Source organism: Cloeon dipterum, chromosome X (assembly GCF_949628265.1).
Source record: "Cloeon dipterum chromosome X, ieCloDipt1.1, whole genome shotgun sequence".
NCBI classification, from domain to species: domain Eukaryota; kingdom Metazoa; phylum Arthropoda; class Insecta; order Ephemeroptera; family Baetidae; genus Cloeon; species Cloeon dipterum.
The window spans coordinates 25,920,792-25,945,926 of NC_088790.1; the positions used below are offsets into that span (position 1 = coordinate 25,920,792).

The following is a 25,135-nucleotide window of genomic DNA, read 5'->3' on the forward strand; positions in this document are numbered from 1 at the left end:
TTCAAGGCGAGGAAATTTTAATTTAAAGCAGTATAAAAACGAGAGTCGAAAATTTACTTTTCATGCTCACGTACGAACTGGAATTTCATCTCAGAGATGCCGACTGGCATTTGACTCTTTGGGTCGTATTCCACCCAGTCCTCGGAAAGATTGATGTTTTCAAAGGTTGTGTTCGAATCCAAAACCTTCACGTCCCAACCATCCTATGTGATCAAAAATATTATTTATTAGTTATAAAACCAGAAAAAAATAAAAATCGTCTCACTTCAAAAGAAAACTGGACAGGCTCGATTCCTTTGCAAGTGAAGCTGACAATAGTTTTGAACTTTCCACTGTCCTCCTCTGTGTACTCTTTGTAAGAGCCTTTGACGACATCTAAATGACATTAAAATAAATAAACAACTTCAATTGTAAGAAATGAAAATTTTTATAATACCAATATAGCCAGGTCGTTTGCAGAATTTGCATTTCATGTGGAAGTTGACGTCTCCCTGGACGTCGCTGTAGTGGTCACTGTCCATTTCACTTATTTGATGCCACGTTTCGTCCTCTGTTCCGCAAGATCCACATTTCACCTTTAAATTTAAATGGTTTTAATTATTCATGACGGAATTAGTGAAAAATTAACACAACCTTTAGGCACCAGCTGAAGGACCCGTCAGACTTTGGTTTCAACGAGTCTATTTGCTCCAGTTCGCAGGAAATTTGTAGTCCTAGCCTCTATACAGCAAAATGCATTGTAAATTAATTAAATCACGGCTCCGCTCATCTTGTTTTTATGGGAGAGAGAGAAAAAGGAAAAAACCAAAATATTTTGACTTATTTTTTTAGCCACAAAAATTTATTCTTTAAATTTTGACTGGAATAAAAACTTGCCATTTTCTGTACTTCCTATAAAATTCTCCAAATTTAAATCAGAAAGCCTCGTGCGGTGACAGCGTGAGCTTTGTTTACGTTTAATGCCTTCGTCAGCTGAGAAAGGGGAGTTCAAACCGAAGTTATGTTAAATAAATATTTTTGTTCTTGATACTGTAAAAACATCACAAAATTACACCGAAGAGAATCATAAATAAAATTAAATAAATATGTAATATCTGTTGATTGGTTTAAGTAGCTTTTTTAAGTGTTTTTCGTTCAGTATCTTATCAGAGAACAAATTCCTTTCGGTACTCTCCTCTTGGAAGAACAAGCAAAAAGTTCGTGCGTTGGAATCTGGATGGCGCGATTGATCAGCACTGTAAATCGCTGGGATCCGTGTTGGAGCCGCCTGTACCGTGAGCCATGGAGATTATTTAATTTATTTATACTAAAATTATTTATTTAAATTAGTTTGAAATAAAAACTTTCATATTTTCGCGTCATTTATCAATCGTGGTATTAAGTTAGTTCAAAATTTAAAGGAAACAAATCTCCGTGGAAAATTTATTTTGTGTCTGCTGATAATGAAATGACGGGAATTCCCGGTTTCCTATTAAAAACAAGTAAAGGAAAAATCCACAGATAGATGACGTATTTTCCTTGACTCGAGGAGCAGCAGCAGCAGCTCCGGGGAAAGCGGAATGAGGAGGAAAACGAATGAAAAAAGGGCTGTTTTTCTTCCTCGTTAAGGTTCTTGTGGGAGGAGAGAACGTGTATAGAGAAGTAGAGATATGTGATACGCGCGCATTTACGGTGAGTCGTCGGCAGAGAAAAGGGAACCGCGGGGAAAGGCGGATGAAGAAAGAACAGAGAGAGAGAGAAAAGAAATCTCAGACGTTTCAAGACACATACACGTTCATGTGGGACGTAAAACATTGTCATTTTTTTATTTTCAGTTCGTTTTATCGATTTTATCGTACTGTTCGTATATCTGTAGATTGCTTGCTGCCTTCAGCGAAATGTGAATTTAGATCACGAAAAAAACTCACTAGAAAGTGAATGTTTGAAAATTGATTTTATTTAGACCTTTTTAATCGAGACTCAATTTTTAAAATAGGTTTAATTGTAAATTTTTCCATTAAAGATCGTCTTTGACGAAGTTTCTGAGCACACCAATCGATTCTTGAGCGTCGAATTAGGTAAAGTGGATGTTTTTCCGACCAAAAGAGTCCAGCGAGACTTGCGAACTTTTTTCCCGCCAAAACAATATGAATGCGAGAAGTGCGCATGCGTCAAAGAGCTGGTTGGATCTGACAAAGTCATTCGTACAGGAGGTCTCTCTGCAAGTGCTCAAACCAGCTCTCACGCATGCGCACATCTCGCATTCATATTGTTTTGGCGGTAAAAAAAAGTTATAATTGTGCTACGCACGTCGCGTTGCACCTTTTGGTCGAAAAAATATCCATTTTACCTAATTCGACCCTCAAGAATCGAGTGGTGCGCTCAGAAACGTCGTCAAAGACGGTCTTTAATAGAAAAACTACAGTTAAATCTAGACATCCCTATTTTTAAGTTTAAAATCAGTTCTCTTTACCAAATTCTTTTTTTAAATAATTTCAAAACTGACGAGACCAGGACAACCCTGTATAAATATGGAAAAAACGGATGAATAATCTTCTTTTAATTTAAACTGGAAATGTAATAAAATGGATGTTTTCCCTATTTAATTATCTTCTTAAAATTTAATTACTTCGGAAATATTTACAATGAAAAATCCAGCATATTTTTCTTAATATCCTGCTTCATTTTTTAATTTAGCAACATTTCATCTAGAAAAAAGTTCAAATATGGACTGTTCGTGTTGAGACAAAGCAGAGCTCTTTACACACAGCACATGAAAATGATTTTGCCAAGAAAGAGCTGCAGCCCCGGCGAGGCTGGTTGAAAGTTTCACTTCTCTTCTTCTTCTTCTCTCTGCTTCGCGAGGCGCACTCATTGCTTTTATTCCATACTTTGCTCGCTCGGACAGCTGCGGGGGTTGTGGGGGTGAGGCGGGGAGAAAGCTGCAGTTCTCTGGCCGTGGAATGGAGAGTGGTGCGGCTCGGGAGAAGGAAAGACGAAGAGAAAAGGGAAAAAGAGCGCCATAGAGAGGAGAAAAGAGAGAAAGAAAGACCACCAGCAGCAGCGCAGCAGCAACAGCACAAGGAAGAAGAGAAAGACGAAGGCATCAGCAGAAAGAAGCTTTAGATCTCTGAACCGATACCCCGCGATCACGATCACAGAAAAGCGACAAATTTCACAGACACAAAAAACGGGAAAAAAGTCTTTGTGATCCTTGAAAGGTCGAAATTAGAGCGTAGTAACCAAAAACCGCGATAAATCTTTGGTAAAGCGTTGCCACGAATGTTTTACGACATAATGCGCGAGGAAAGCGGAAATGAAAGATAACAAGAAAATAAAAAAAATGGTTCAGTTTAGTCATCCGTCGAATAACCAAGTTTTATTTAATATGTTAAATATTTACATGCGAAAATGACTGAAATCCGTGAACAATGGCAAAAAATGACAAGCAGTATCTGCACGAACGCCCGAAGCAAAAAATTGATTCGTCGCTGTCACGTGCCGTTAAGAAGTTAATAAATTAAACGCTCACAACATATTTTCTTTTGTGAACAAAGTACTTGAGACAACTCTGCAAATTATCTTTGTAATAAGTTATTTATGATGATGAAATGTCATGATTGATTTTTTGTGAGCAGCCATTTTTCTCGAAATTCAGCTGAAAATCAGGGAATTGAGTTAATTTACTGAATAAGCAGCATTTAATTTTACAACCGTGCTCTAAATTATCCAGATTTGGTTAACACGATCATGTTGATGGATTCAGATGGTTTACAAGAATAAATTAAGTGGTTTGTAAACAAAATTTCACTTAGTGTTGTTGTTTAGGTTTGAAACATTGTCAATTTGAACAAAATTTGCTCTTGTAGTTCTCTGTCGCGCCCTAAAATGGCTAAAATTGTTAAAATGTCGAATTAATTTAAAAACAAAATCTGTAAAAGTAGCAAAACTTACAAAATTCAAAATAGCCGAAATGTGACAGGCGTATTAAAAACTTAAGACATGTTTTTCTTCAATTATTGAGAATATCTAAATCAAATTAAAAAAACCTCGTGTTTTTTGCACCCTAAAGATCGAGATTTTTTAGAATTGGGCAATTTTTGTGCAGATTTCGAGCGGCGTTGTCCCACGTTGGATCGAAATTATTTATTTTGAATTTTGGAAGTCATGGTTGGGGGCGGAATTAATTTCATATGGATTGCGCCACGAGAAACTCAATTCTATGGGTATAAATATAGTGTTTTTTTGAAGCCTCTGCCCGAAATGAAAATTACTGAGCCAACAAGCAGAAGATGTTTTGGCCAGGGTTCTAGAGATCGAACAAAAAATGAAATGAAATAAATATTGAAAGCTTTTAAATCGGATTTGAATTTTAAGAGCTCTCGTTGTTGGATTATATTTCCTTTTTGAAATTGAGGGAATTTTGATACCGTGCAGAAAATAAATTTATTTTAAAGTTACACAGATTACGATCAGGAAAGTGTTAAAACGGATTAAAGATGAAGGAAATTCAGGAACTTGCTGTGACGCGTGTCTGAAAGGATAAAAAAAAATACTAAATGATCCATCAGCAGAGCGTATCTATATTTGATCTAAAAAACCAAAATAAATGTTTTAATTAAGAGGTTAACTCTCCATATAAAAGCTGCGGTTGTTCGTCATAAGTAGCGATAATTGTTTTGTTGACTCTCCAGCCTTTTTGAATAAAAAAATTACTAAAAATTCAATATGGAGCAAAAAAATCGAAAATTTCCTACAATTCATATCTTGCTTCTGGATAGTTCTGCCGGCTGAGGGGGTGGTTGGCTTAGGGGTCTATCGGGCTGTTATAAAAATAAAAGGACGAAGAGAGAGAGAGAGAGAGAGAGAGAGAGAGAGAGAGAGAGAGAGAGAGAGAGGCGAGATAGCAGGCGGAGAGCTGGTGCTGGGCGGCGCGGCGCTCACGCAGCACACAATAGCGCGCTGTGCTGTGTGCTGTGCGAGCGGCGGTGGCGGCAGCGAGAGAGAGAGAGAGAGAGAGAGGAAAAGAGCGAGTGAGTGAGAGAGCGAGCGAGCGAGCGCGCGAGAAGGACGGGGGAAAAGAGAGAGCTCTGACAAAGACTGGAACAAGTAGGTCTTAGCTTAGAGAAAATAGGTCTTCTTTGCTTCCCTGCTCAGTTCCTTTTTCGCCGCTGCATGAGAAGCGTCCGCTCCGCGCTCGGTTGGATACCTTTTTTCTGGAAGACAACTCGGCTATCCAGCATCCCGGTGAGTCGCTGCCTGCTTTCCATTCTATATAGTGTTTGCTTGATCTCCGGACCAGAGTCTGGTGATTTCGGCTTATCAGCAGTCCGCGCCGATAAAAAATTCCGAACGAATGCACTGCCCTGCTCCTGGTTATCTATCTCCGTGCCAAGCAAGGGTTTCTGCCCTATCTCCAACGAGATTCTCAATCAAAAAAGAAAAAAACTCAATAATTTAAAAACAGTTTCACTTTCACTCTTCATTATGGTTAATTTGTGCTTGCTCAAATCTTAAAATAAGGCGATATTTAGCTTCAGCGTCGGTTTTCTGATTGCGAGACACAAAAACTGTAAACTGGGATTTTTATTTTGGTTGCAAAATTTTATTCAGGGTTTTTTGGCACTTATTTTTAGATTTGATATGGTTTTTGCGGTTTTTGCTAAACACAACACTACTTAATTTTTTAAAATACAATCTCGTAAAATTATCTCTCACGACACTAGGAAAATATTAAAATTTGATTTCCTATCCTGCATTAATTTAATAATATGAAAATTATATTTAGTTTGAAATTCACGAAAAACAATCACTAATGGCAGTGTTTAAATTTCCATTCAATTACACACCTGAGCAGACTAACTATAATTATGAAATTAAGCTCAAGTTTTGCAAATCGATTAGAGCGATTTTCCACGTGTGCGCCGCTCTTGCTTTCATTTCATCAGAGCTCGTTATAATTGACTTCCGCGTTCGAAGAGAAAGAGAAACAGCTTTCCATCAAATTAAGCAAACGCGTCCATCTACGTCCGTTCGCGCTTCAAACAGAGGTTGAAAAAATAATAAATTCAGACTCAAAAAGTGCGAGACAAATACCCAATAATAATAATAAAAAAAAAATCAAGAAAAGCACTTTTGCCGCCGAGCTCGTTTTAATAACAAGAGTGAAATTCACACCGACAATTTCTCTTTTCTTATTCGCCGTTCTCTCTCCTCTCATGCTGCTTCTGCTGCATGTGTAAATCGCAAGCAGCGACTCACTTTCTAATTTTCGTCCGACGATTCACACTGGTCTGCCATGGCAGCCGCGCGGAGAAAGAGCTTGCTCTCCGTTTCGTCGCAGTTGTGCCGTGTGTGTGTGAGTGTGTTCCCTGACCCGCGCACCAACGCACGCACTCTCGATTTTCGTCACACTTTTTTCAGCCCGAAACCGCCGCGGGGCATTCCCAAAAGAGCATGAAAGTTAATTTGCAAAAAAAAGAGCGGGCGAACACGCCGCGCCGAGACTTTTATTGCCGCCTGCAAATCAACGACGTTTTCCTCTTTTCTCTTTCACTCTCCGTATGGCACTATTGATTTCTTATCCAGCTCGAGCCTCTTTTTAATCTCAATTCTGGCTTATTTAATGAGATAACGGATAATAGGAACGATCAAAAGTTAAATTGGTTTTAATTTGATTCGAATGCAATTAATTTAAAGGGTTTCCATAATGTTGAGATGAAATGAAACTACTGCACAAATTTGAGTTAATTAATAATTCTAATAATTTAATTAAAAACTCGGTGCTATAGATTTAAATGACGTTAATTTGAGCTGTGTACGGAATATTTCGATGCTCAGTCTTAAAAAATCTTTAAGAATAGACATTGGAATGCCATGATCATTTTTTTAATTCTTCTATAAACACAGAATTTTCAGAAATAAGAAGAAAATAAAAATATTATCTATACATTATCTGTTATGAAATAATTTTAATACTAAAAATTTAAGATGACACTTTTCCTTCGTGTGATGATGAATATTTTGATGAAATTTAAATTACCTTTCCTTTTCCCTTCGTAAAATTTAGGTTATGATGAATTTAAAAATTCTCCAATTAATAATTTGAAAGTTTCGAGCACAGAGACCGATTTTCCGCCGGCAATTATTTTAATTGCGCTTTAGCAGGAAGCCGAACAATGCGCCAAAAATTGGATTTATGACTCTCATTTTCACCTAAACGCACGTACGTGAGGCAAATTAAAGAAAACAGCGCTGTTTTTGACGATTTCTTGAGCAATAATAATGTATTCATACTGATCCGCGGAGCATGAAGAATCTGCTCTTTCTCTCTCTGTCTCGCTCCCGCCTCTTTTAGGCTAAAATCGCATTAAGAAACGTTTCAACACGCAACGCGCGCGCGCGCGGCGCAAGAAATGAAAAGTGATCGAGAGCAGCCGCGGAGCGCGAGAGAGAAGATGATTTCTCTCGTTCTTGAATGAGTGAAAACGCGTTTTGTGTTGCACACACTCACACCGGCGGCGGCGGCGCGCGCAAAGAAAAGGGAAATGGCAAGCGATTATTTCGTTACTGGGTCACTTGGTTCTCCTCTACCTCAGCACGTGGCTAAAAAGCGAACTTGAAATCGGAGCTGCCAATTTGGAGGTGTATTCAATTAATTAGCAGATCGTGTTCATTTAATTTCACTTTTGCAGAAATACCGCTTTTATAAAGAAAAATTAAAATCAGAAGGAAAATAATTAAGAAAAAATTGCAACTAATAAAATAATTGATCTAGGTTTTACTCGATTTAAATCTATCTGTGCATATCTTTTCCTTGAAGAAATAATTAAAAACTAAAGAAAATCCCAGCGGGGGCCAGATTTGCGGTAAAATTTGTTCGCACTGCGCAGATCCAAGATGGCGTCTGAACGTGGGAAACAAAAAGCTCTCTTTGGATTGCCGTACGAGTGTCTAGAGTTTGTTTTTACGATCCAAAAGACACAATTAGTACAAGTAATGCAAATTATGTCACAATATTGACGAAAACTTACTTTTTTCACGCATTTTCACGTGACACCGTTTTTTCGCGCCATATCTGCGCGTCGCCCGAATCTAGAAAATCCCGAAAATACTGGCTAATTTCCTGTTTTTATTTTATTTTTTAAAAATTAGCTGCCAATTTAGAAATGTAAAAATTCTGCGCTGAACGCTGATTTCCGCACAGATTTGGCCGAGTGCCGGCGTCCGTGCGCTGGCCACCGGCTCTTTTCTCTTTCTCTCTGGCTGAGTCAGTATAGCAGTAGCAGCAGCTTTTGATTTTTTTATTCCATGTTGTGCTTGCTCGCTGCCGTTGTTTGATCAGCTTTGTGCTGACGTGAGGAATACAGATTACAAGAAGAGGGAAAGTGCGCTCACTGGGTTGATGCGAGCGCGAGCTGGTTCGGCGTTCTGCACAGATTCGGAGAAATTTACTTTTCATACCGGCTGAGCAAGAAAGTAAACACGAAAATCGCGCAATGAATCTCTCGCGTCCGCGCACTTGAGACGAAAACAAAGAGCGCCGAAGAAAGTTATCCTTTTTCCACTGCCTGTGACTTCAAGCGGATATTTTCCTATTATTTCGCAGCTTTTTAACAATGGCTTTACAAAGTCGTCTTCTATGATGAGCAAAAAATGTGAGCGTGAATTGGAAAAGAACTGCAGAAATGTTTAAACGTTTTAAACAGAAAGGAGATAATTTTTTCTATTATTACAGGGTCAATTATTGAACAAATTCTAAAATTTGTGCAAATGAAATAAACAAATCGGCCCAGTAGTTTATTTTTCTCATACTTTAGCATTATTTTAAAGCTGACCATGCAAAAAATATGTTTTAAAATTTCATTTCTCCTTTCTAATAAAATAATAATTTTTTAGCTTAATTTTTACTCTCACTGTTCACGCTTTTGAAAAGAAAAATCCGCCTCCTTGAACCGATTTGATTCCGTTCCAGTTAACAGTTGTTACACCAGTCGTGTCGTCTTTTTTGCCGATCGAAAGTAAAAAGAATCGCTTAGCCGCCGTCACTTAATTCCTGGCAAAAGAAAGATGCACGCGTACGTGTTGGTCGCGAGAGAGAAGAAAGTGTTTCTCTCGCTCGCCGCCGCGTTATTGTGCTTTTGCCACTGGTGAACAAGGAAAGGAACAGGACGACGGTGAATAAATATATGAATTTGAAAGTTTCGCCTGACGTCACACGCACTGCCGGCCTTTCTTGTGCAAAAGAAACGCGAGATGATGGCTCTTCGGCGCGCGGAAGCAGAAGGGGAAAATCGAGAGCGAGCGAGCGAGCGAACGCGAAACGCTCGCTCCTCCGCTTCGCAGCCACTTATTACGTGATTATGAGGACACCCGATCAGAAAGTTACATTATTAGGCATTGTGCATCATCATTAGCACCTGCCAAGCCATCGGCGTGCGACCGAAATGCACCGCCCAATTAAAATCGTTTTTCACTTTCGTCTATTGTCGAAAATGTACGATAATATATAGGAATAGAAATATAATTCATTTGCCTACCCGATCGAGACGAAAAGTGAAAATTTATAGCTAACCAAAACCTGATTTCAGGACTGCGCGGCGTTAAATGAGTACCAACGGCCAGCACTTTTGCCTAAGATGGAACAATTATCAAGCGAACATGACATCAGTTTTCCACCAATTGCTGACGGATGAGGCTTTCGTCGACGTCACCCTCGCCTGCAATGAAGACACGCTCAAAGCTCACAAAGTGAGTATCAAAACAATTTGTTCATTCAATCAATCAATCCCGGAAAGGGATGATTTTAAAAATACTGCCGTATTTAACAAGATTTTAATTTTGCTTTAATATACAGCAAAAATAAGTCGTTAAGTCTTTAACTGTAAGAAACAAAATATTATTAGTCTTTTTACAATTTTGAATCAAAAACACTATAAATTTAAAGCTGATAGACATTAAAAATGTAAGAAATGCATTAATAATTTGTGGTTGATTTTTGCTTGAAACATTTACATGCCTCAAAAAACGTAAAATATTTTTCTTTCCCTCTAATCTGCGCGGATTCCAAACCGGATGGGTGGCTTAAAGTGCTCCTTTTGATAAGAAAAAATATTGTCAAACGTCTTTTTACTGATCTGACCTCTTAGAGCCATTTATTATTATTTTCTGTATCATTTCTAACATTTGAACATTTTCCAGGTCGTTTTGTCGGCATGTTCGCCGTACTTCCAGAAGCTGCTGCTGGACAACCCTTGCAAACACCCTGTGATCATCCTGCCCCAAGAGGTCAGCTTCCTAGACCTGCAGTTCATCATCGACTTCGTGTACCGCGGCGAGGTGGACGTCAGCCAGGACGAGCTGCAGAGTCTGCTGCGGACGGCCGAGCAGCTGAAAATCAAAGGCCTGTGCGACGTGGCCGCCCGCGAGATGGGCCACCACCACGGCTACCGGCCGCACCCCATCCACCCTCACCACCCGCACGCCAAGGTCAAGTTCTCCAGCTTCAAGCGAAAGCTGCACGACGCCGAGCCGATCGACTACTACAAATCTTCCAACTCGGAGATGGACGACTACGACGAGGATGACGTCGACGTCGACGACTACGACGACGACATGGAGCCCAAGAACTACAGCAGGAAAGACCCCCTGGTCGACGTCAACGCCAACTCGACGCAGCAGAAGTCGCACGAGCCCCCTCCCGTCTCAAGGGTTGATGATCCACCTCCCCTAAAGGTCATTAATACCGGGAATTTTGTACTGATCTGGATTTTAATTTAAATATGTGAATTTTGCAGCCAAAGGAAGAAAACCATCAGCCACCAATGATGGTTACTCCAGAACTCCTTGGTCTCATTCCAACCTCAGCCCTAAATAATTCCAGCCTCAACCTTAAATCAGGTAATTAACTGACAATGATTTTTAAGCTGGAAATTTGGAAGTATGCAACCTGCTCAACATCACCGTCGGGACGGTTGCATAAATGTTGACGACTCATTGAAATTTCTAAAATAAGACAGTTAAAAATTAAAGAGAATAATTATTCTAAACTAATTTTCAATTTCGAGTAGCACCTGATGTTTCCAATTTATTTTTGGTCTTTTTATAAATATTTCTAATCAATTGGTATTATAAAATCATTAAAGCTTTTCCTCGGATTCTATTTCCAAGCAGAACATCTCTCTCCAGGTCAAAATAAAATCAGAAATTATTTACAAAAAAAGGAAGAGTGTCCTGATTTCTTAAACCTATTTTTATAGAAATTTAACTTTAGTTTCATTTCATTTTTAGGAAATCAATTTTGTATGCTTCCAGTCCCAAATGAAAACGAGGTGATCATGACGCACAAGAGCACCAAGCACTGGACGCAGGAGGACATGGAGCTGGCTCTGGAGGCGCTGCGGACGCAGGCGATGAACCTGACGAAGGCGTCGGCCACCTACGGCATCCCGTCGACGACGCTGTGGCAGCGGGCGCACCGGCTCGGCATCAACACGCCCAAGAAGGACAACGCGGCCAAGACGTGGAGCGAGGCCGACCTCGAAGTGGCCCTCAAGGAGCTCAGGGCGGGCCGCATCTCGGCCAACCGCGCCTCCAAGCAGTTCAATATCCCCAGCAGCACCCTTTACAAGATCGCCAGGAAGGAGGGCATCAAGCTGTCGGCGCCGTTCAACGCGTCGCCCACCTCCTGGAACTCGGACGACCTTGCGAAGGCTCTTGAGGTGAGTCGACACGAAAATTATTATAGACGTCGGGAGGAGAGGGGTGATAGGGAGAGGGGAAACGAGAGGAATGCAAGGAGGGGAAATATGTGTGGCAATTAATTCCTCTCCGTCAGTTATTATTTTGTTATTTCCGTTAAGGCTGATTTCAGATTAAATTCACCAGTTGAGAAAGCCCTTTTAGTGTTCGAAGGCGCCAATAGATGGCGCCAGTGGATACTTTAGATTTTAAGGCACTTTCGCTACGATTTGAGACTCAATCATGACTTGCATTCTTCACCTAGAATGTTTTCTTTTTTGAGGCGCTGAAAACAAACCACCTAGAATCGTGAAAAATAATTTTTAATTCACCAGTTGCATAAACCCTAAGTGTTCGAAGCCGCCAACAGATGGCGCCACCGTAGACTTTCACTTTTAAGGCACTTCCGCTGCGATTTCAGACTCAATCTAGCTACTGTGCATTCTTCAATTAATTTGCTATTTTTTGACGTGCTGAAAACCAAAATCAGTTCAGCCAATCGCCGTAGATTCGTGAGAAACTATTTTTGGAAATAAAAAAATCTTTTCCAACGTTTCTACGGCGAATGGCTGAACCGATTTTGGTTTTCAGCACGTCAAAAATTAGCAAATTAATTAAAAAAAGCAAAATAGCTAGATTGAGTCTGAAATCGCAGCGAAAATGCCTTAAAACCTCTTAAAACAAATTTTTTTAAGAAAGTCTGTGGTACGCCATCTGTTGGCGGTTTCAAACACTAAGGGTTTATGCAACTGGTCAATTACAGAAAAAAGCTTTACTGATTGCGTGGTTTGTTTCTACAGTGATTGGCTGGACCGATTTTTAATTTAGGCACATCAAAAGAAATCATTTCCAGGTCTTATAAATGCAAAGAAGCATTCTAATCGAAAGTAACCGCTGGCACCATCTATTGGCAGCATTGAACACCAACTGAAGCATTGAAAAATTAAATAATTATTGGTTAAGAAAAAATAACGATTCAGTATTCTAGATTGCACAAATTTTTAATTGCAGGGTTTGCAAGAAAGCCTCAATTATTGTTGTTTTAATCATCTGTTGAAAACTATTTTTAATTGGTTTGCCAGATGTTTTCTTTCTTCCTCGACTCTAGCTGATAGGAAATTTATTTTGAACAAAATTATAACCGAGGGGTTTTTAGTTTTTGATAGAAAAACTTCAACAGCCAAAGGTTTATCTCAAAACTAGTGCATTTTTAAAATTTGTATTTAATTAATTTAAAACCTACAACCGCTTCGCACTCGAGGTTTGGTTTTTAACGATAAAAAGTTGGCGAAGTGTCTAAATGGTTGGCGCGGCGTTGGAAAAGTTGCTCTGGGGGTGTGTTACCCTGATAAAGGTCAATCAGGACCCTTTGAAAAACCCCGAATAACCCATTTTCTCGATTTGTACCAAGTTTCGACGCGTTCAAAATCTCCTCCTACAATTTTTTAGATAAATGGATGAATTTTGTGCCAAAAGACGCAGAGTTAATTACCGCCATTTTTTTAATTTTGACCCTGAAATTTTTAAAACCCTTCTGAAGGTATTCAGGTGGGGTAAAAGAGCTAAAATTTTATTCCTATTAAAAATTTCCCCATTCGATTGCGGGGAAAACTTTATTTCGACGGGGGAGGGGGGTGCGGTAACCGCCTTCGGAAAAAATCCTCCCGCCGACGCGTTTAATTCCACCAAAAATAATTTTCCTCCAAAATGCTCTTCACTGTAACTGAAAAACTGTTTTCTGCGTGTGTTTTCAGGCGATTCGGAGAGGTGCGTCCGTGCAGAAGGCGGCGGCCGAGTTCGGCATTCCGTCGGGCACCCTGTACGGCCGGTGCAAGCGCGAAGGCATCGAGTTGTGCAAGAACACTCCGGTGCCGTGGAGCCACTCGGACATGTCCGAGGCGCTGGAGGCCGTCCGGGTGGGCGACATGTCCATCAACCAGGCGGCCATCCACTACAACCTGCCCTACTCGAGCCTCTACGGCCGCTTCAAGAGGGTCAAGTTCGACGACAACAAGATGGACTACGATGTGTTCAACAACAGCTCCAGCGACCCGCACTAAAATATAACCTCGCTACCAAACTGCCAGACGGGACCTTTAATAATTATTCTTCCATCTTCTCTTTGAATGCGGGACTCACAACCTTGTATATATTCGAATTGTACAAAGATTTTTATCTAGTGTGTATTGTAGGATGATGGAGCAGGCGCTCTGCGATTCTTTTTTTTGTGTAAATAAATTTAGATTCTTAAGCGAGGTCTTCATCCCAAATCTCTCTTTTTGTTGTGAAAAAGATGTAAGAATGAAGTAATAAAAGCAAAGTCTTTTTGACCTGTGAAAAATGGAAATGTTCATTTTCTTTATTTTTACATTACTGGGTGTTTTCAGGAGGGTTTCGATCTCGTCTGCTTTTTTCAAATTTTTGGTTAAACATTTTTAAATTTTTTTAGGGCTCTCGGAGATGTACTAGAGGAGGTTTCTAATTTCTCACTGTTCACCGGATATAGAAAATACGGAAAATACCTTTTTTTAAACTTAGACCATTCCGTAACTAAAAATGTCTAGTCACAAGACAGACATTGGGCAAACATTTTCTCCTATAAACCTAATAAATATTAATGTGACGAATTATAGGTAATAAAAAATTCAACAATTTCCAATTATGGAAAATTGAGCAACCATACAATTAGTCCGCCATATAATTAGGAATCTTTTGACACCTAAGGTTCTATTTTCAATAAAACTTGAGATATTTACGATTTTACCGGCCCGTTTTTAGAAATTCATCTCTGATTTTCCGGGAAAGTAACATCCAGCGAAACTTTGTTATAATTACGCCTCTATAAGACCCCGAAAACACACCAAAAAATCATAAAAATCGATGAACAAAAATTCGGAAATTGCAGACCATATATCAAATCTCTCCTGGAGACACCTCACTAATAAATAATTCAGTCATAAAAAGCCAGAAACTTCAATCCACCATTTGGGAAATTTAAATATAATGTGATTTAATCTAAAAAGTCAAAAAATAAAGACTGCTTTAAATAAGTAAAGACGGAATTCGATGTTTTCTGTCATTTATGACGAATTTCCTTTCCCGCAGGCACTCTCAAATTTTGCTTTGACCACGCCCAGGTATTGAAGCGATTCCAAAACCGGTATCAGTATTTTCTGAGCCAAAAATAAACACGAATAAAAGGGAATTAGATCAAGAATTCTAGATTTCAAATTAAATTCGGCTGGTATTTGTTATTTTTAAATAGTTTTAAGTGTTCTGTATATTACAATACTAGCAAACCTGAATTTAAAACCGGTTTTTTCGGTTCATAACCGCCAAAAAGAATTGTTTTTATTCAAGGCCGTCCAGGTGGAATGTTGACCCGCTCTTTGTTGACGTGTTGACTGCCGTCGACCCTGCTGTTTTCCATCAAATCTCCTTGCCATACTCACGAGGAAGGAAAGGTTTGAAAGGTAAAGTTTATCTTCAACTTCCTGCCCTGCTTCTCCTTTAAAAGCCCACCGCCACCGCCAGTTTTATCAATTCTCAACACTCCCGCTGTAAAAACGTGTCAAATTCGCCGCTACGTGCCAAGTTGTAAACAGAAAAAATGTTTGACCATTATTTACATTAGTATTAGTGCTCATGGCTAATTTATATGGTGAAAATACATAGCTTTGATTGCGTTATCTTGTTATCAATCTACTAGAATAATAATTGACAGCTGTGCAGGCGTCAACAGACACGTCTGAGAGGTGAAAAAACTGTCTTAAACTCCAAAAAAATGTCCAAGGATGAACTTAAACCTTAAATAATTGATTTCGATTGAATAAAAAATTTTAAATTGTGACTATGTAACCTGAATCCTTATTAAAAGCTATTTTTTCCTTGTCGGCGGATTTTTTTTGCCGTCATAATCAAGACTGAGATTGACTATCTCTATGTACACCACTCTCTCTTGTCAAAACATTAAAAACCCCTTTTATACATTTCTCTTATCATTTTCAGCGCCCGTGGAAGTGAAGTCGTGGACGCCGGCATGCGTCATCAGAGTTTCTATCAGGATGACAGCAGGAACATCAAAATCAGCATTGCCAAGGTTTTAAACAAAGCCGTCCCATTCTCAGAACCTTTCGAATATACACTTGAGACAGTTTGCAGTTGATCTGAATTGATAAGCTCATGTGGCGTCAGCAGAGGGTTTACCGATCTTATAGCCCTGCTAAGGTGCACCAAAACAGTGTCGACACTCGCGTTAATATCGAGGAGCAAAGTGTAATTTATTGAAACTGAACGAACGTGCTTGCTTAGCAGAAGCTGTTCTTTTCATCGGTCTTTGTTTTGCTTACAGGACACTGGCGAGCTGCTTGAGAAAATAAATTCCTCCGGACAAATGCCTACGCCAACACATAGTAAGTATTTCATTCGACCAGAATGGTTAATATTTTTACGGCTTGAATTTATTGTTTGCTTATACTAACATATTATTTCAAGACAATGAAAGATACTTATTATATTTGAGAAAAACTGAATGGCTCTACTCATTGTCAGTGGGGAAAATTAACTCTGGATGTTTAGCTAATAGTGGAAATTCCACGAGGAAAATTAAATAAAAGTGGTTCTCGTTCTCGTACCATAAATCAGCTGTTTCGACCTTGCAGTGCTCTAACTCCAAAAGAAAATTTACTACCGCAAATCAGCGATCGTCGAAAAAAGGATCTTGTTCCTCTGCATGTGAATCAACCTTTCTGAAGAGCAATTTTCCGAGAAAATGAATTTCTACTTTTTCGAACATGAGATTTTATGCAGGAAAAATTCCCTTGTACCTTTTTGACGGCTGCAAACTGCTTCCCTATTCAAAAATGATTTACCAGAAATTCTCAAGTTGGAAAAGCAGCATTAAATTTCTCTGTCTTTGAAATGAAGCTTTTGAATACTGCAGGGCCGAAACAGCTGCTGTACAGTACAAAAAAAAAATTGAAATATTTTTAATAATTGTCACATAATCTCTGATTTCCATATTTAAATGATTAAAACTGAAAGAATATCCCAGCCATCACTGTGTGTTTGCTAACGAGTGTGCTGTTAATTTTTCAGGAAGCAAATGTATTTTCAATTACACCCTTAACTGATTTTTGGTTATTTTAGCCGCACTTTTTACCATCTCGCCGTTTGGTATATTTAACACGCTTCTCTTTTTGTAATGCATTTTATGCTCAGCTAAATTGTTACAGCTTCCGCGAAATGGCTGGGATACATGAGTCTGTTGGTGCTCACCGTACAAAATGCAACTCTTGGAATCAGCATGTCCTACGCCAGGAGGAGAGAAGGCGATATGTTCCTTTCATCAGCAGGTACAAATTTTCCGCAAAAAAAATATATTTGCGTAGAAGTCTCAGCCAGCCACGCCAGCCGCCGGTGAAAAAGGGTCAAAAATTAAAAAGTGCAGGAAAAATCTTGCGGCCCTTCGGGCCGTTAAGCAATATTAAACTTCGCCACTAGGCAAAAAATTCAGCTAAACCGATGCCGCCAGCCTCTGCCTTAAATCTCGCGGCTGAGACCTCTATATAATTGAGTGAATTTTGCCTTTTAAATTAATTTTTATGCATATTATTTAAGCCATTATATCATTGACCATCAAATTTAATTTAACCATTTGAATTTGAATTTTGGCAGCGGTGCTGTGTACAGAAGTGGTAAAACTGATCACTGCCCTGATTCTGGTCTACAAGGAGGAGAAAACGTTTGACCGATGGAGACACAGTTTGCACAAGACAATTATACTCAACCCGACAGACACGCTGAAAGTGTGCGTTCCCTCTTTAATATACATCATCCAGAACAACCTGCTCTACGTGTCTGCCACGCATCTTGACGTCGGAACCTACCAGGTGAGAGATCTACTTGCGCAAGAAATTCAGGAAATTATTTTTTTCCACTTTTCCCCTGTGAAAATCTAAAATTTGTGGTCGGATTGGTCAAAATTTCCTCTACTATGCAGATTTTTTATTTTAATTTGCCATTTTCTTCAAGAATTTATCTTCGACAATGTTTCAAGTCGAGGTCATAAGCAAATATTTAGGAAAATTAATGAAAACTGAGGTGCAAACATTGCCTGCAAGTCCTGCATTGTTTTAAATGCGGGAATTTTGCAACGTTGACCAAAATAAACCGTTATTTAACAATTAATTCTTCATCTCAGGTGACGTACCAGCTCAAAATCCTGACAACAGCCTTTTTCGCGGTGCTGATTCTGCGCCGGTCGCTCAACAAACTGCAGTGGTCCTCTCTCGGGGTGCTCGTGCTCGGCGTGGTGCTGGTGCAGTTGGCGCAGGTGGCCGAGGGCAACGTGACCCACCTGAAGCAAAACCGCACACTGGGCCTCTTAGCTGCGGTCACGGCCTGCTTCTGTTCAGGCTTTGCCGGCATTTATTTTGAGAAAATCCTCAAGGGCTCGGACATTTCGGTCTGGATGAGGAACGTGCAGCTCTCTTTCCTGTCTATGCCTATCGGGCTCATCACCTGCTTCGTCAACGACAGCGCCACCATCATGGACAAGGGATTTTTTGTTGGATTCGACTCTTTTATTTGGTGAGGAAATAAATTTAGGATAAATCGGATGAATTTTCAATAGAGGTCTCAGCCGTGAGGTTTAAGGCGACGGCTGGCCATTTTCTCTGCTGAATTTTGAGGAAAAAATCCCTAAATTGTGAAATAAATCAGTGCATGATTAGCAGGGCTGGGCATTGGAATAAATAGTTTTTTGCGGATACGGTTTTTTGTGGCAGACAAATTTTGAGCTCTCTTGTCAATTTTTATAAGGCAAAATTTTATAGAAATTTACTTACGATAAATTTTAAATTTATGAAAAAAATCATTAAAACTACTAAACGCTGTGTACCCTAGATTTTCAGATACCGTTTAACATAAATATATAAGTTTTTATATGTAGTAGAACGGGTCTACTTTGAGTTATTTATATAAATTGCAATAATCTGGTAAAAACCGCAAAAAACCACTACACTGCAAGTTTGAGAAACTCCCTGGGAGATTCCCAGCCATTTTTACGCATGATTTTGATCCCTCTCGTCGCAATCTACCTGAAAGTATCCAAATTTTGAGTAAAAATTTCTAAATTGTAAAATAAATCGCGATTTTACGAAAAGGAGATGCTTGCCGCTTGATAATCAGGCAAACTTTTGAACCGATTTTTTGGAAATTAAAACGGCGACCTGGGAGAGTTTTAGTTTGTTCCTAATTTTTAGATAGCATTTCAAGCCTGAAATATCTGTAAAGCCTTAATTTTTAAGAAATTTGCTGTTTTTTCTTGATTAAAAAAATATTTTTAAAGTTTTACAGGCTTGTTTTAAGTTTTTATTTTTTCAAATTTGCCAGGGGCGTCAAAATCCTTTTCTCCTAATACAAATTTTTGTGTCAATTGTTATATAAATGCTGTTTTTGCAGGTTCGTAATTGCTCTTCAGGCCCTTGGCGGCTTGGTGACGGCGATGGTGGTCAAGTACGCAGACAACATCCTGAAAGGATTTGCCACTTCGCTGGCCATTGTGATTTCTTGCATCGCCTCGATCTACATGTTCGACTTTGTGGTGACCTTCCAGTTCGCGGTGGGTGCCTTCCTCGTGATTTGCTCCATATTCATGTACGGATACAAGGTGTGACCGAGGCAACACGAACGATGCAACTGAGCAGTGCCAATTTCGAGAAATCTATATATATAAATTCGTTAAGAATTGAGATGTGTTCTTTTATAATACTGCGTATCAGATTTTATTATGATCAATTCGTGCACAATCCAATTTTCCTAAGATAGAACTGAGATGTACATACCTACGGCGACTTAAATTATTATTTTTTTTTTCAAATTGGTCCCCGTCTCTTGTTTGCAATTTTGTTTGTGTTGGCGATCTGTGATGGAAAACAGATGGGCTGGCCGTTTTTGGCCACACTCTTTTTCCCCCGACTGTGCGAAATCTCTCAAGTCGTGTTTTCGTAGTGTTTAACCCCGTGGTGTCGGTGCTTCTGTTCTAACTTTGAACCTTTCGTTCCATTTTGTGACTTTTGTTTTATTTATTGAATATAGAGGCAAAAATTATTGCGTCAAAAATGTCGTTTCACTGCAAATAAAACCCAGATGTCTCCTTCAGTTAAATTTAAACAAATTTTATTTGTCCGAAACGGAAAATTACAAAGGAATTTAGCATAATAGCAATTTTTACAAAGTCACTGGTGTTGGTATCTGTTCATAAATTAATTTTGTTGTGTGATTAATAATAGATTACCTACAGATTACGTTTTCAACACAGCACCTAATTGCATTTCTTAAAGAGTAACTCAACAATTTCAGTTACCGAGACAAAACTATACTAACTTAGAAAAAGATCAGAACATGGCAGCTCTTTTGATTTCTCTCCAAAAAAAGAAATTAAAAAGCACCTCTTTCAGATTAAGTCATCTCACTCGTTCATTCGACAGTAATCGCGTAATAGAAATTGTAACCAAGCCGGTTGGACAGAGCTGAAGAAGGGTAGGGCGAGCAACGATCCATCTCCGTCCAATCGCGTGTATAAAAACAGGCATATTATATCTCTCTGCTCCAATGCAACAACTGATAACTCGTTTTGAAAGCAGTGGAGGTGACGGAACTGAAAACAATGTGTCCTCGACTCTTGATAAACGCCGGAGATGTTTGTCCTTTTAATTTTAAAATTGAAATCCACCCCCGGGCCCCTGCTGCGACGCTCCGAACTGGAACTGGTTCTGGTCGGCTGAAGGCGCCACTCGAACGTCCTCCTCCTCGCTGCCGAAGAAGTGTTCAATGATGTCAAACGCCTTCTGGTAGATTTCCATGTTCTCGTGCGACTGTAGGAATTCGATTTTGTCCAAACCTGGTAAAGCAGAGAGGGCAGATGTTAGAAACCTCAAAATGCTAAATTGTAAATAAAAAATCAGGCTGTAAAAAATTAGAGGTTAGATCTATGTATTTCAATTGAGAATAAAATGAAAATTTGGGAGAAATTGAATTCAAAAGTAGTGTTCTTAACCAGAAAAATTTCATTCAAGTCCAAAAATAATTTTTTTACGTTTAAATAGGGTTTTTTCGCAACCCTATTTTCAAAAAAAATCGTTACAAAATTTTATCCAGTTTCTTGCAGGCACTGTTTGCACACGTTTTAAATAATTTTCTTATTATTAGCTCACGACCTCGACTTGAAAAATTGTCAGAGAGAAATTTTTGGATAAATCGTGGCAGAAAATGGCAATTTACAAGAAAAAATCTGCACAGTGAGCAGCAGCAATGAAGGATTGTAAAATTTAATGAATTAAAATATCTCTGGTTGCATAATTTTCAAATGGAAAACACTCACCATAGCACTCCTCGATCATTACAGCATAGTAGTTGACGCTGTTGCCCTTGGATTCCTGCTCACCCATGCGCAAAATGTTTTCCAGTCCGTTGAGGGCAACCTGCACAATTTTGGCGTCTTGCACAGTCAGCAGGTCACACAGAGGAGGGATGCAGCTCTGCAATTTTCAGTACATTTTAGGATTGTGAATAAATTTAATTCATGTTTTAGTCTTTAAATCGGAGTTAAACATGTAGCAAGCGAATCCTATCATCTAATAGGCCAATTTGAAGTTGTTGCAATTTCTGACCGCCATTAACCATTTCATCAGCACGCTTTATTCACTGCAACGTCGTAGTTAGATGCCAAAGAACTCAGCAACTTTCTAATTTCTACTTGCACACCACTAATGAATCCTGCTTAGATGGCAATCAAAAAATCGCAATAACAGCATTGATGATTTTAGTAGACAAAAATTCACTTTCAAAATAAGAAGATAGAGTTCCCCGGTTTTACACCAGGGCATTAGTAAACCGATTTGTTTTTAAAATGCAGGCTTATGTGGCAATTCTGTCCTGCCTAGTGGCTCTTAATAAAATTCAAGTGTATTTTTAATCAAAACCGAACATGGCAAAGCTTACCTGGCTAGTAAGGTAGAAAATCTGCTCTGTCGATCCACCTGACGTTGCATTTGTAATGGCCCAAGCCGCCTCTTTCCTAGTTTTGAATTCAGCCTTGCTGAGGATATCGATGAGCACGGGGAAAATGTTTGCGTCTATCACAGCCTGAAAGAAAACAACACTCCAGTCAAGATCTTTTGTTCGTGCGACCTGACGTCGATTAATAACCTGAATTTGTTGCTTGTTTCCGGCCGTGATGTTGGAGATTGTCCAGCAGGCCTCTTTGCGAATCGTCTCTTTGGGCGAGGAGAGCAGGTGGAACAGACACGGCAGCGCCGAGCAGTTCAGGATCATTTGAGTTTGCGCGTCGTCACCGGTCACAATGTTTCCGACAGCGCGCAGAGCCGCCGATACCACGTTGTGCTGGTTGTGCCTGAAAAAATGGAATTTAAAGATTACTTCTTGCACTCCTTTCCTAGGATTTATTGGAAAACTTCACTAAAATAAAAAATTGCAATTTAACACCATTTAAGTTCAAAACAAACTTCTTATTAGACCAAAAAGAAATAAATTAATAATTACATGAGCAGTTCAACAAGTCGTCTGCACACGCCGGCGTCGATGACAGCCTGGATTTTTTCATTGGGTCCGTCGCTGAGGTAGGAAAGGGCCCAACACGCGTCTGCCAGAACGTCAGCGTCATTGTGGAAGAGTAAGCGAGAGAGCACCGGCAGGCACGGCGACACCTTGTGGAAGTCCGGCGGTGGATTCTTGCCGCGACAAAGGTTGCTCAGCGCCCAAACTGCATTCCTCGTCATCGAAACTCTGTTTGTCTTTCCTAGCAACCTGTAGGAACAAAAATATTTCGAGAACTTTAATAAAAGTCCGTAATTTTTTAATAAATAGAAATATAAAAAAATCCCCATGAACCCTAGCCATCTGAGCTAGACATTACATGAAGCAACTTAAGTGAAAGTTTTATCAACATTTTACTCTGTTTATTTTTTAATGGATATTTACGTTTTTTTTTCGGCTTTTGGTCCCATATATTATATTGCGTTTGGGGAAAAAATTGACAAATCCAACGGTTAATCGACGCGAACTTGATCTGGGAATATTTGAGACTAAATTAGAGCCGATCCGATCAAAATTCTAGGACTAGAAAGATTTTTAAGTTTAAATACAATGATTTTTGCACTTTCGCGATAATCCAAGCCTTGCCATTTTTTCAAACCGGGGGACTAAAATGGGTTCTCACTTAAATCATCGCACGCTAAGGACCACTGCTGGTCTGGAAATCAATATTCAGATTTTTCGCGCCGATAGAAAAATTGAAATTATTTTTTTCCCTGGTTTTTCGGCTTCGTGACGCCAGTAAAAATTGTATTATTTTTCTTAAAATTCGGCCCTTCGTCCAATCTTTGACCACGACCACTCATCAGACAGGTCTTGGACGGCGCTTCAACATGGAGTACCCTAACGACCTTTTTCAGGGTACCCCGCCCTGAGGCCGGTTTTTAATGCTTTCTCACCAATTTCAAGCACAAAACTCTGTGACGATTTTTCACCCTTTTCTTTCACCGACCTTTCTCAGGAGACGCGACCTGAGATCCAGCCCCGGAATTATTTTTGCAGTCGCTTATGGTCAATTTCGACCTCTACGGACACTTGTCTGAAGGGCCTAAGCCACTTGTGGTGTAATATATAATATAAAAAAGTAATAATAACAAAAGCCAATATTTACATGAAACAAAACCATATTTTTTTCTCCAGTACTCACTGTAGCAGTGGCACTAGAATGTCCTGTTGGATGACATGGTCTCTGCACTCGGGCGAGTCGCCAGCAATATTTCCCAGTGCCCACACCGCCTGCTCCTGCACGTCCTCATTGTTCGAGCTGAGCAGCTCGATGAACAACGGCACCGCTCCAGCGTCGATCACCATCCTCGTCTGCAGGGACGTGCCGGAAGCAATGTTTGTCAAGGCCCACGCAGCCTCAAACTACAGAGCAGGGCAAATTAGGATTTATATTAAAAAAAAATTTGGGTGGTTACTTGAAGGGTGCCATTTTGGCTGTGGAGGTATTCGACGAATCGGGGGACAATTCCAGTGTTGATGACCTCGTCGATCGGCGGATTCGGTTCTCTCGAGAGCAGCTTTCTGAACTTTTGTGTCGCTAAAAGCTGGTCTTCTGTGTTGCTGCTGTACAAGGCCTGCACCATTTCAGGCGTGATCCCACTCTGCGACACCTGAGCCACCAGGTCATTCTGAAAATTCAAGCGTCCTTTGAATCAAGATAATTGAGCTTTCACTGGCAAGATGGATTCAACTTTGGCTGACCTTCAGGATTTTAGCAAGTTAAATTCATCGAAACGAGCGTATACACTACAATATTAATTCAATCCTTGTTACGCAGTGATCAATACTTTTGAAACAGTTTATGTGTACTAATAAAACAACAACCTAATCTCGAGTCTAGACTTGCATTAGGGATTCATCTAGATGTCCTCAAATTAATGCTTCAGTTTGCTGTGTATTATTTCTATTACTCATTTAAGAGTGGACAAAATAACCCGTTTGGACGGTTGCCAATGCAGACCAATAAAAATAATGCATGTGTGTACAATGATGGCAATGTGTACGGACCTGCATGGAAGCGGTGGAGGTCGGCTCGTCCGGCTGCGTTTCCAAACTGATGTTGACATTTCTGCGTTTGGACAGCTGCTGCTCTCGCTTCTGTTTCCTCAGCTGGACACCTTCCTCCTCTCGCCGTCGCCGCAGTTCCTGCGAGTCGAGGCCCGTGTTTTTGTACTTGAGCTTGTGGTTGCTCATCTGAAAGGCCGAAAACGGTTTAGAAACTTCGAGAATTCCGCTCGGATTTTCGATCGATTTCGGCCGAACGAGGTGCTCGGACGCTTCCGATGCGTCCGGCCCTGTCGGACACGGCACCTTGTCAAAGGTAAAAGGGGCCGAAATCGATCAAACGTCGTTTAAATAGCCGAGAAGGTGGACGACTCCATGCAGCATCCTTCAATCGGCCTTGGGCGCCCGGGTTCGGACGCCGATTCGGCCGTCCGACGGGACTAACTACAAGCGGAGTGCGTCCGAACACTCGAACGCAACATCCTGCTGGAATACTAACCGTGTTAGCACCGGATCTGGCGTTGAATTTTGCTGGAAAACACTGTTCAAAGGGTGAATGCTGAGGAATGCTCGAGGAGAGTAATGGCCGCAAAATTCATTCGATCACCGCAGTGGCGCCAAAATCGCCGCCAAGTTTGAAAGTTGGGAAAGCTGCTAGGAAACAGTACAGTGCCGCCAACGCCAAAGCGACCCAAGGTAGAACAGAATGCCACATTTTCGTAACGATGAATTTCATGAATTTATATATATTATGATTGAGAATTTTTCAAATTTTATTTCAACAATATTA

General features: G+C 40.0%; 4 protein-coding genes across 8 annotated transcripts; 2 read left to right on the forward strand and 2 right to left on the reverse strand.

Moving 5' to 3' along the window:
• Positions 1-1,005, reverse strand: LOC135945621 (UPF0587 protein CG4646). The gene is made up of 5 exons (XM_065493424.1): positions 877-1,005; positions 634-720; positions 437-575; positions 266-375; positions 1-203 (listed from the first exon to the last, which is right to left on the reverse strand). Exons 1-5 carry the CDS (start codon positions 877-879, stop codon positions 54-56), a joined length of 489 nt encoding a protein of 162 aa, XP_065349496.1. The 5' UTR covers positions 880-1,005; the 3' UTR covers positions 1-53.
• A 4,025-nt stretch (positions 1,006-5,030) lies between these two features.
• On the forward strand, positions 5,031-14,065 carry LOC135946345 (uncharacterized). The gene is made up of 6 exons (XM_065494556.1): positions 5,031-5,226; positions 9,570-9,729; positions 10,180-10,713; positions 10,776-10,878; positions 11,293-11,699; positions 13,473-14,065. The coding sequence occupies exons 2-6, from the start codon at positions 9,586-9,588 to the stop codon at positions 13,776-13,778; spliced, it is 1,494 nt and encodes a 497-aa protein (XP_065350628.1). The 5' UTR covers positions 5,031-5,226; positions 9,570-9,585; the 3' UTR covers positions 13,779-14,065.
• A 998-nt stretch (positions 14,066-15,063) lies between these two features.
• Positions 15,064-19,842, forward strand: Ugalt (UDP-galactose transporter). 5 transcript variants are annotated; one of them, XM_065496310.1, is made up of 9 exons: positions 15,079-15,191; positions 15,727-15,817; positions 15,873-15,993; positions 16,070-16,130; positions 16,867-16,893; positions 16,953-17,072; positions 17,395-17,609; positions 17,921-18,309; positions 19,183-19,842. In XM_065496310.1, exons 3-9 carry the CDS (start codon positions 15,901-15,903, stop codon positions 19,394-19,396), a joined length of 1,119 nt encoding a protein of 372 aa, XP_065352382.1. In that variant the 5' UTR covers positions 15,079-15,191; positions 15,727-15,817; positions 15,873-15,900; the 3' UTR covers positions 19,397-19,842. The 5 variants fall into 5 exon arrangements, with proteins under 5 accessions (XP_065352385.1, XP_065352386.1, XP_065352382.1 ...); XM_065496313.1 differs by lacking the exon at positions 15,873-15,993 and having other exon boundaries at positions 15,064-15,191; XM_065496311.1 differs by lacking the exon at positions 15,079-15,191 and having other exon boundaries at positions 15,880-15,993.
• A 30-nt stretch (positions 19,843-19,872) lies between these two features.
• Positions 19,873-25,002, reverse strand: Kap-alpha1 (karyopherin alpha1). The gene is made up of 9 exons (XM_065496306.1): positions 24,845-25,002; positions 24,349-24,534; positions 23,757-23,969; positions 23,483-23,703; positions 22,285-22,548; positions 21,931-22,135; positions 21,724-21,867; positions 21,104-21,260; positions 19,873-20,623 (listed from the first exon to the last, which is right to left on the reverse strand). Exons 2-9 carry the CDS (start codon positions 24,532-24,534, stop codon positions 20,439-20,441), a joined length of 1,575 nt encoding a protein of 524 aa, XP_065352378.1. The 5' UTR covers positions 24,845-25,002; the 3' UTR covers positions 19,873-20,438.
• Between the last annotated feature and the right edge of the window lie 133 nt (positions 25,003-25,135).

Excerpts from the sequence above, each read along its gene's own strand:
- LOC135945621 (XM_065493424.1), bottom strand. Across the intron at positions 376-436 it reads CAAACGACCTGGCTATATTG|ATGTCGTCAAAGGCTCTTAC; the intron begins GTATTATAAAAA and ends AATGTCATTTAG. Across the intron at positions 204-265 it reads CTGTCCAGTTTTCTTTTGAA|GATGGTTGGGACGTGAAGGT; the intron begins GTGAGACGATTT and ends TTGATCACATAG.
- Ugalt (XM_065496310.1), top strand. The coding sequence starts at position 15,901 with ATGTGGCGTCAGCAGAGGGTTTACCGATCTTATAGCCCTGCTAAGGTG. Across the intron at positions 17,073-17,394 it reads TATGTTCCTTTCATCAGCAG|CGGTGCTGTGTACAGAAGTG; the intron begins GTACAAATTTTC and ends GAATTTTGGCAG. Across the intron at positions 18,310-19,182 it reads GGATTCGACTCTTTTATTTG|GTTCGTAATTGCTCTTCAGG; the intron begins GTGAGGAAATAA and ends CTGTTTTTGCAG.
- LOC135946345 (XM_065494556.1), top strand. The coding sequence starts at position 9,586 with ATGAGTACCAACGGCCAGCACTTTTGCCTAAGATGGAACAATTATCAA. Across the intron at positions 9,730-10,179 it reads ACACGCTCAAAGCTCACAAA|GTCGTTTTGTCGGCATGTTC; the intron begins GTGAGTATCAAA and ends AACATTTTCCAG. Across the intron at positions 10,879-11,292 it reads CAGCCTCAACCTTAAATCAG|TCCCAAATGAAAACGAGGTG; the intron begins GTAATTAACTGA and ends GTATGCTTCCAG.
- Kap-alpha1 (XM_065496306.1), bottom strand. The coding sequence starts at position 24,534 with ATGAGCAACCACAAGCTCAAGTACAAAAACACGGGCCTCGACTCGCAG. Across the intron at positions 23,704-23,756 it reads GCCAAAATGGCACCCTTCAA|TTTGAGGCTGCGTGGGCCTT; the intron begins GTAACCACCCAA and ends CCTGCTCTGTAG. Across the intron at positions 21,868-21,930 it reads GAAACAAGCAACAAATTCAG|GCTGTGATAGACGCAAACAT; the intron begins GTTATTAATCGA and ends GTTTTCTTTCAG.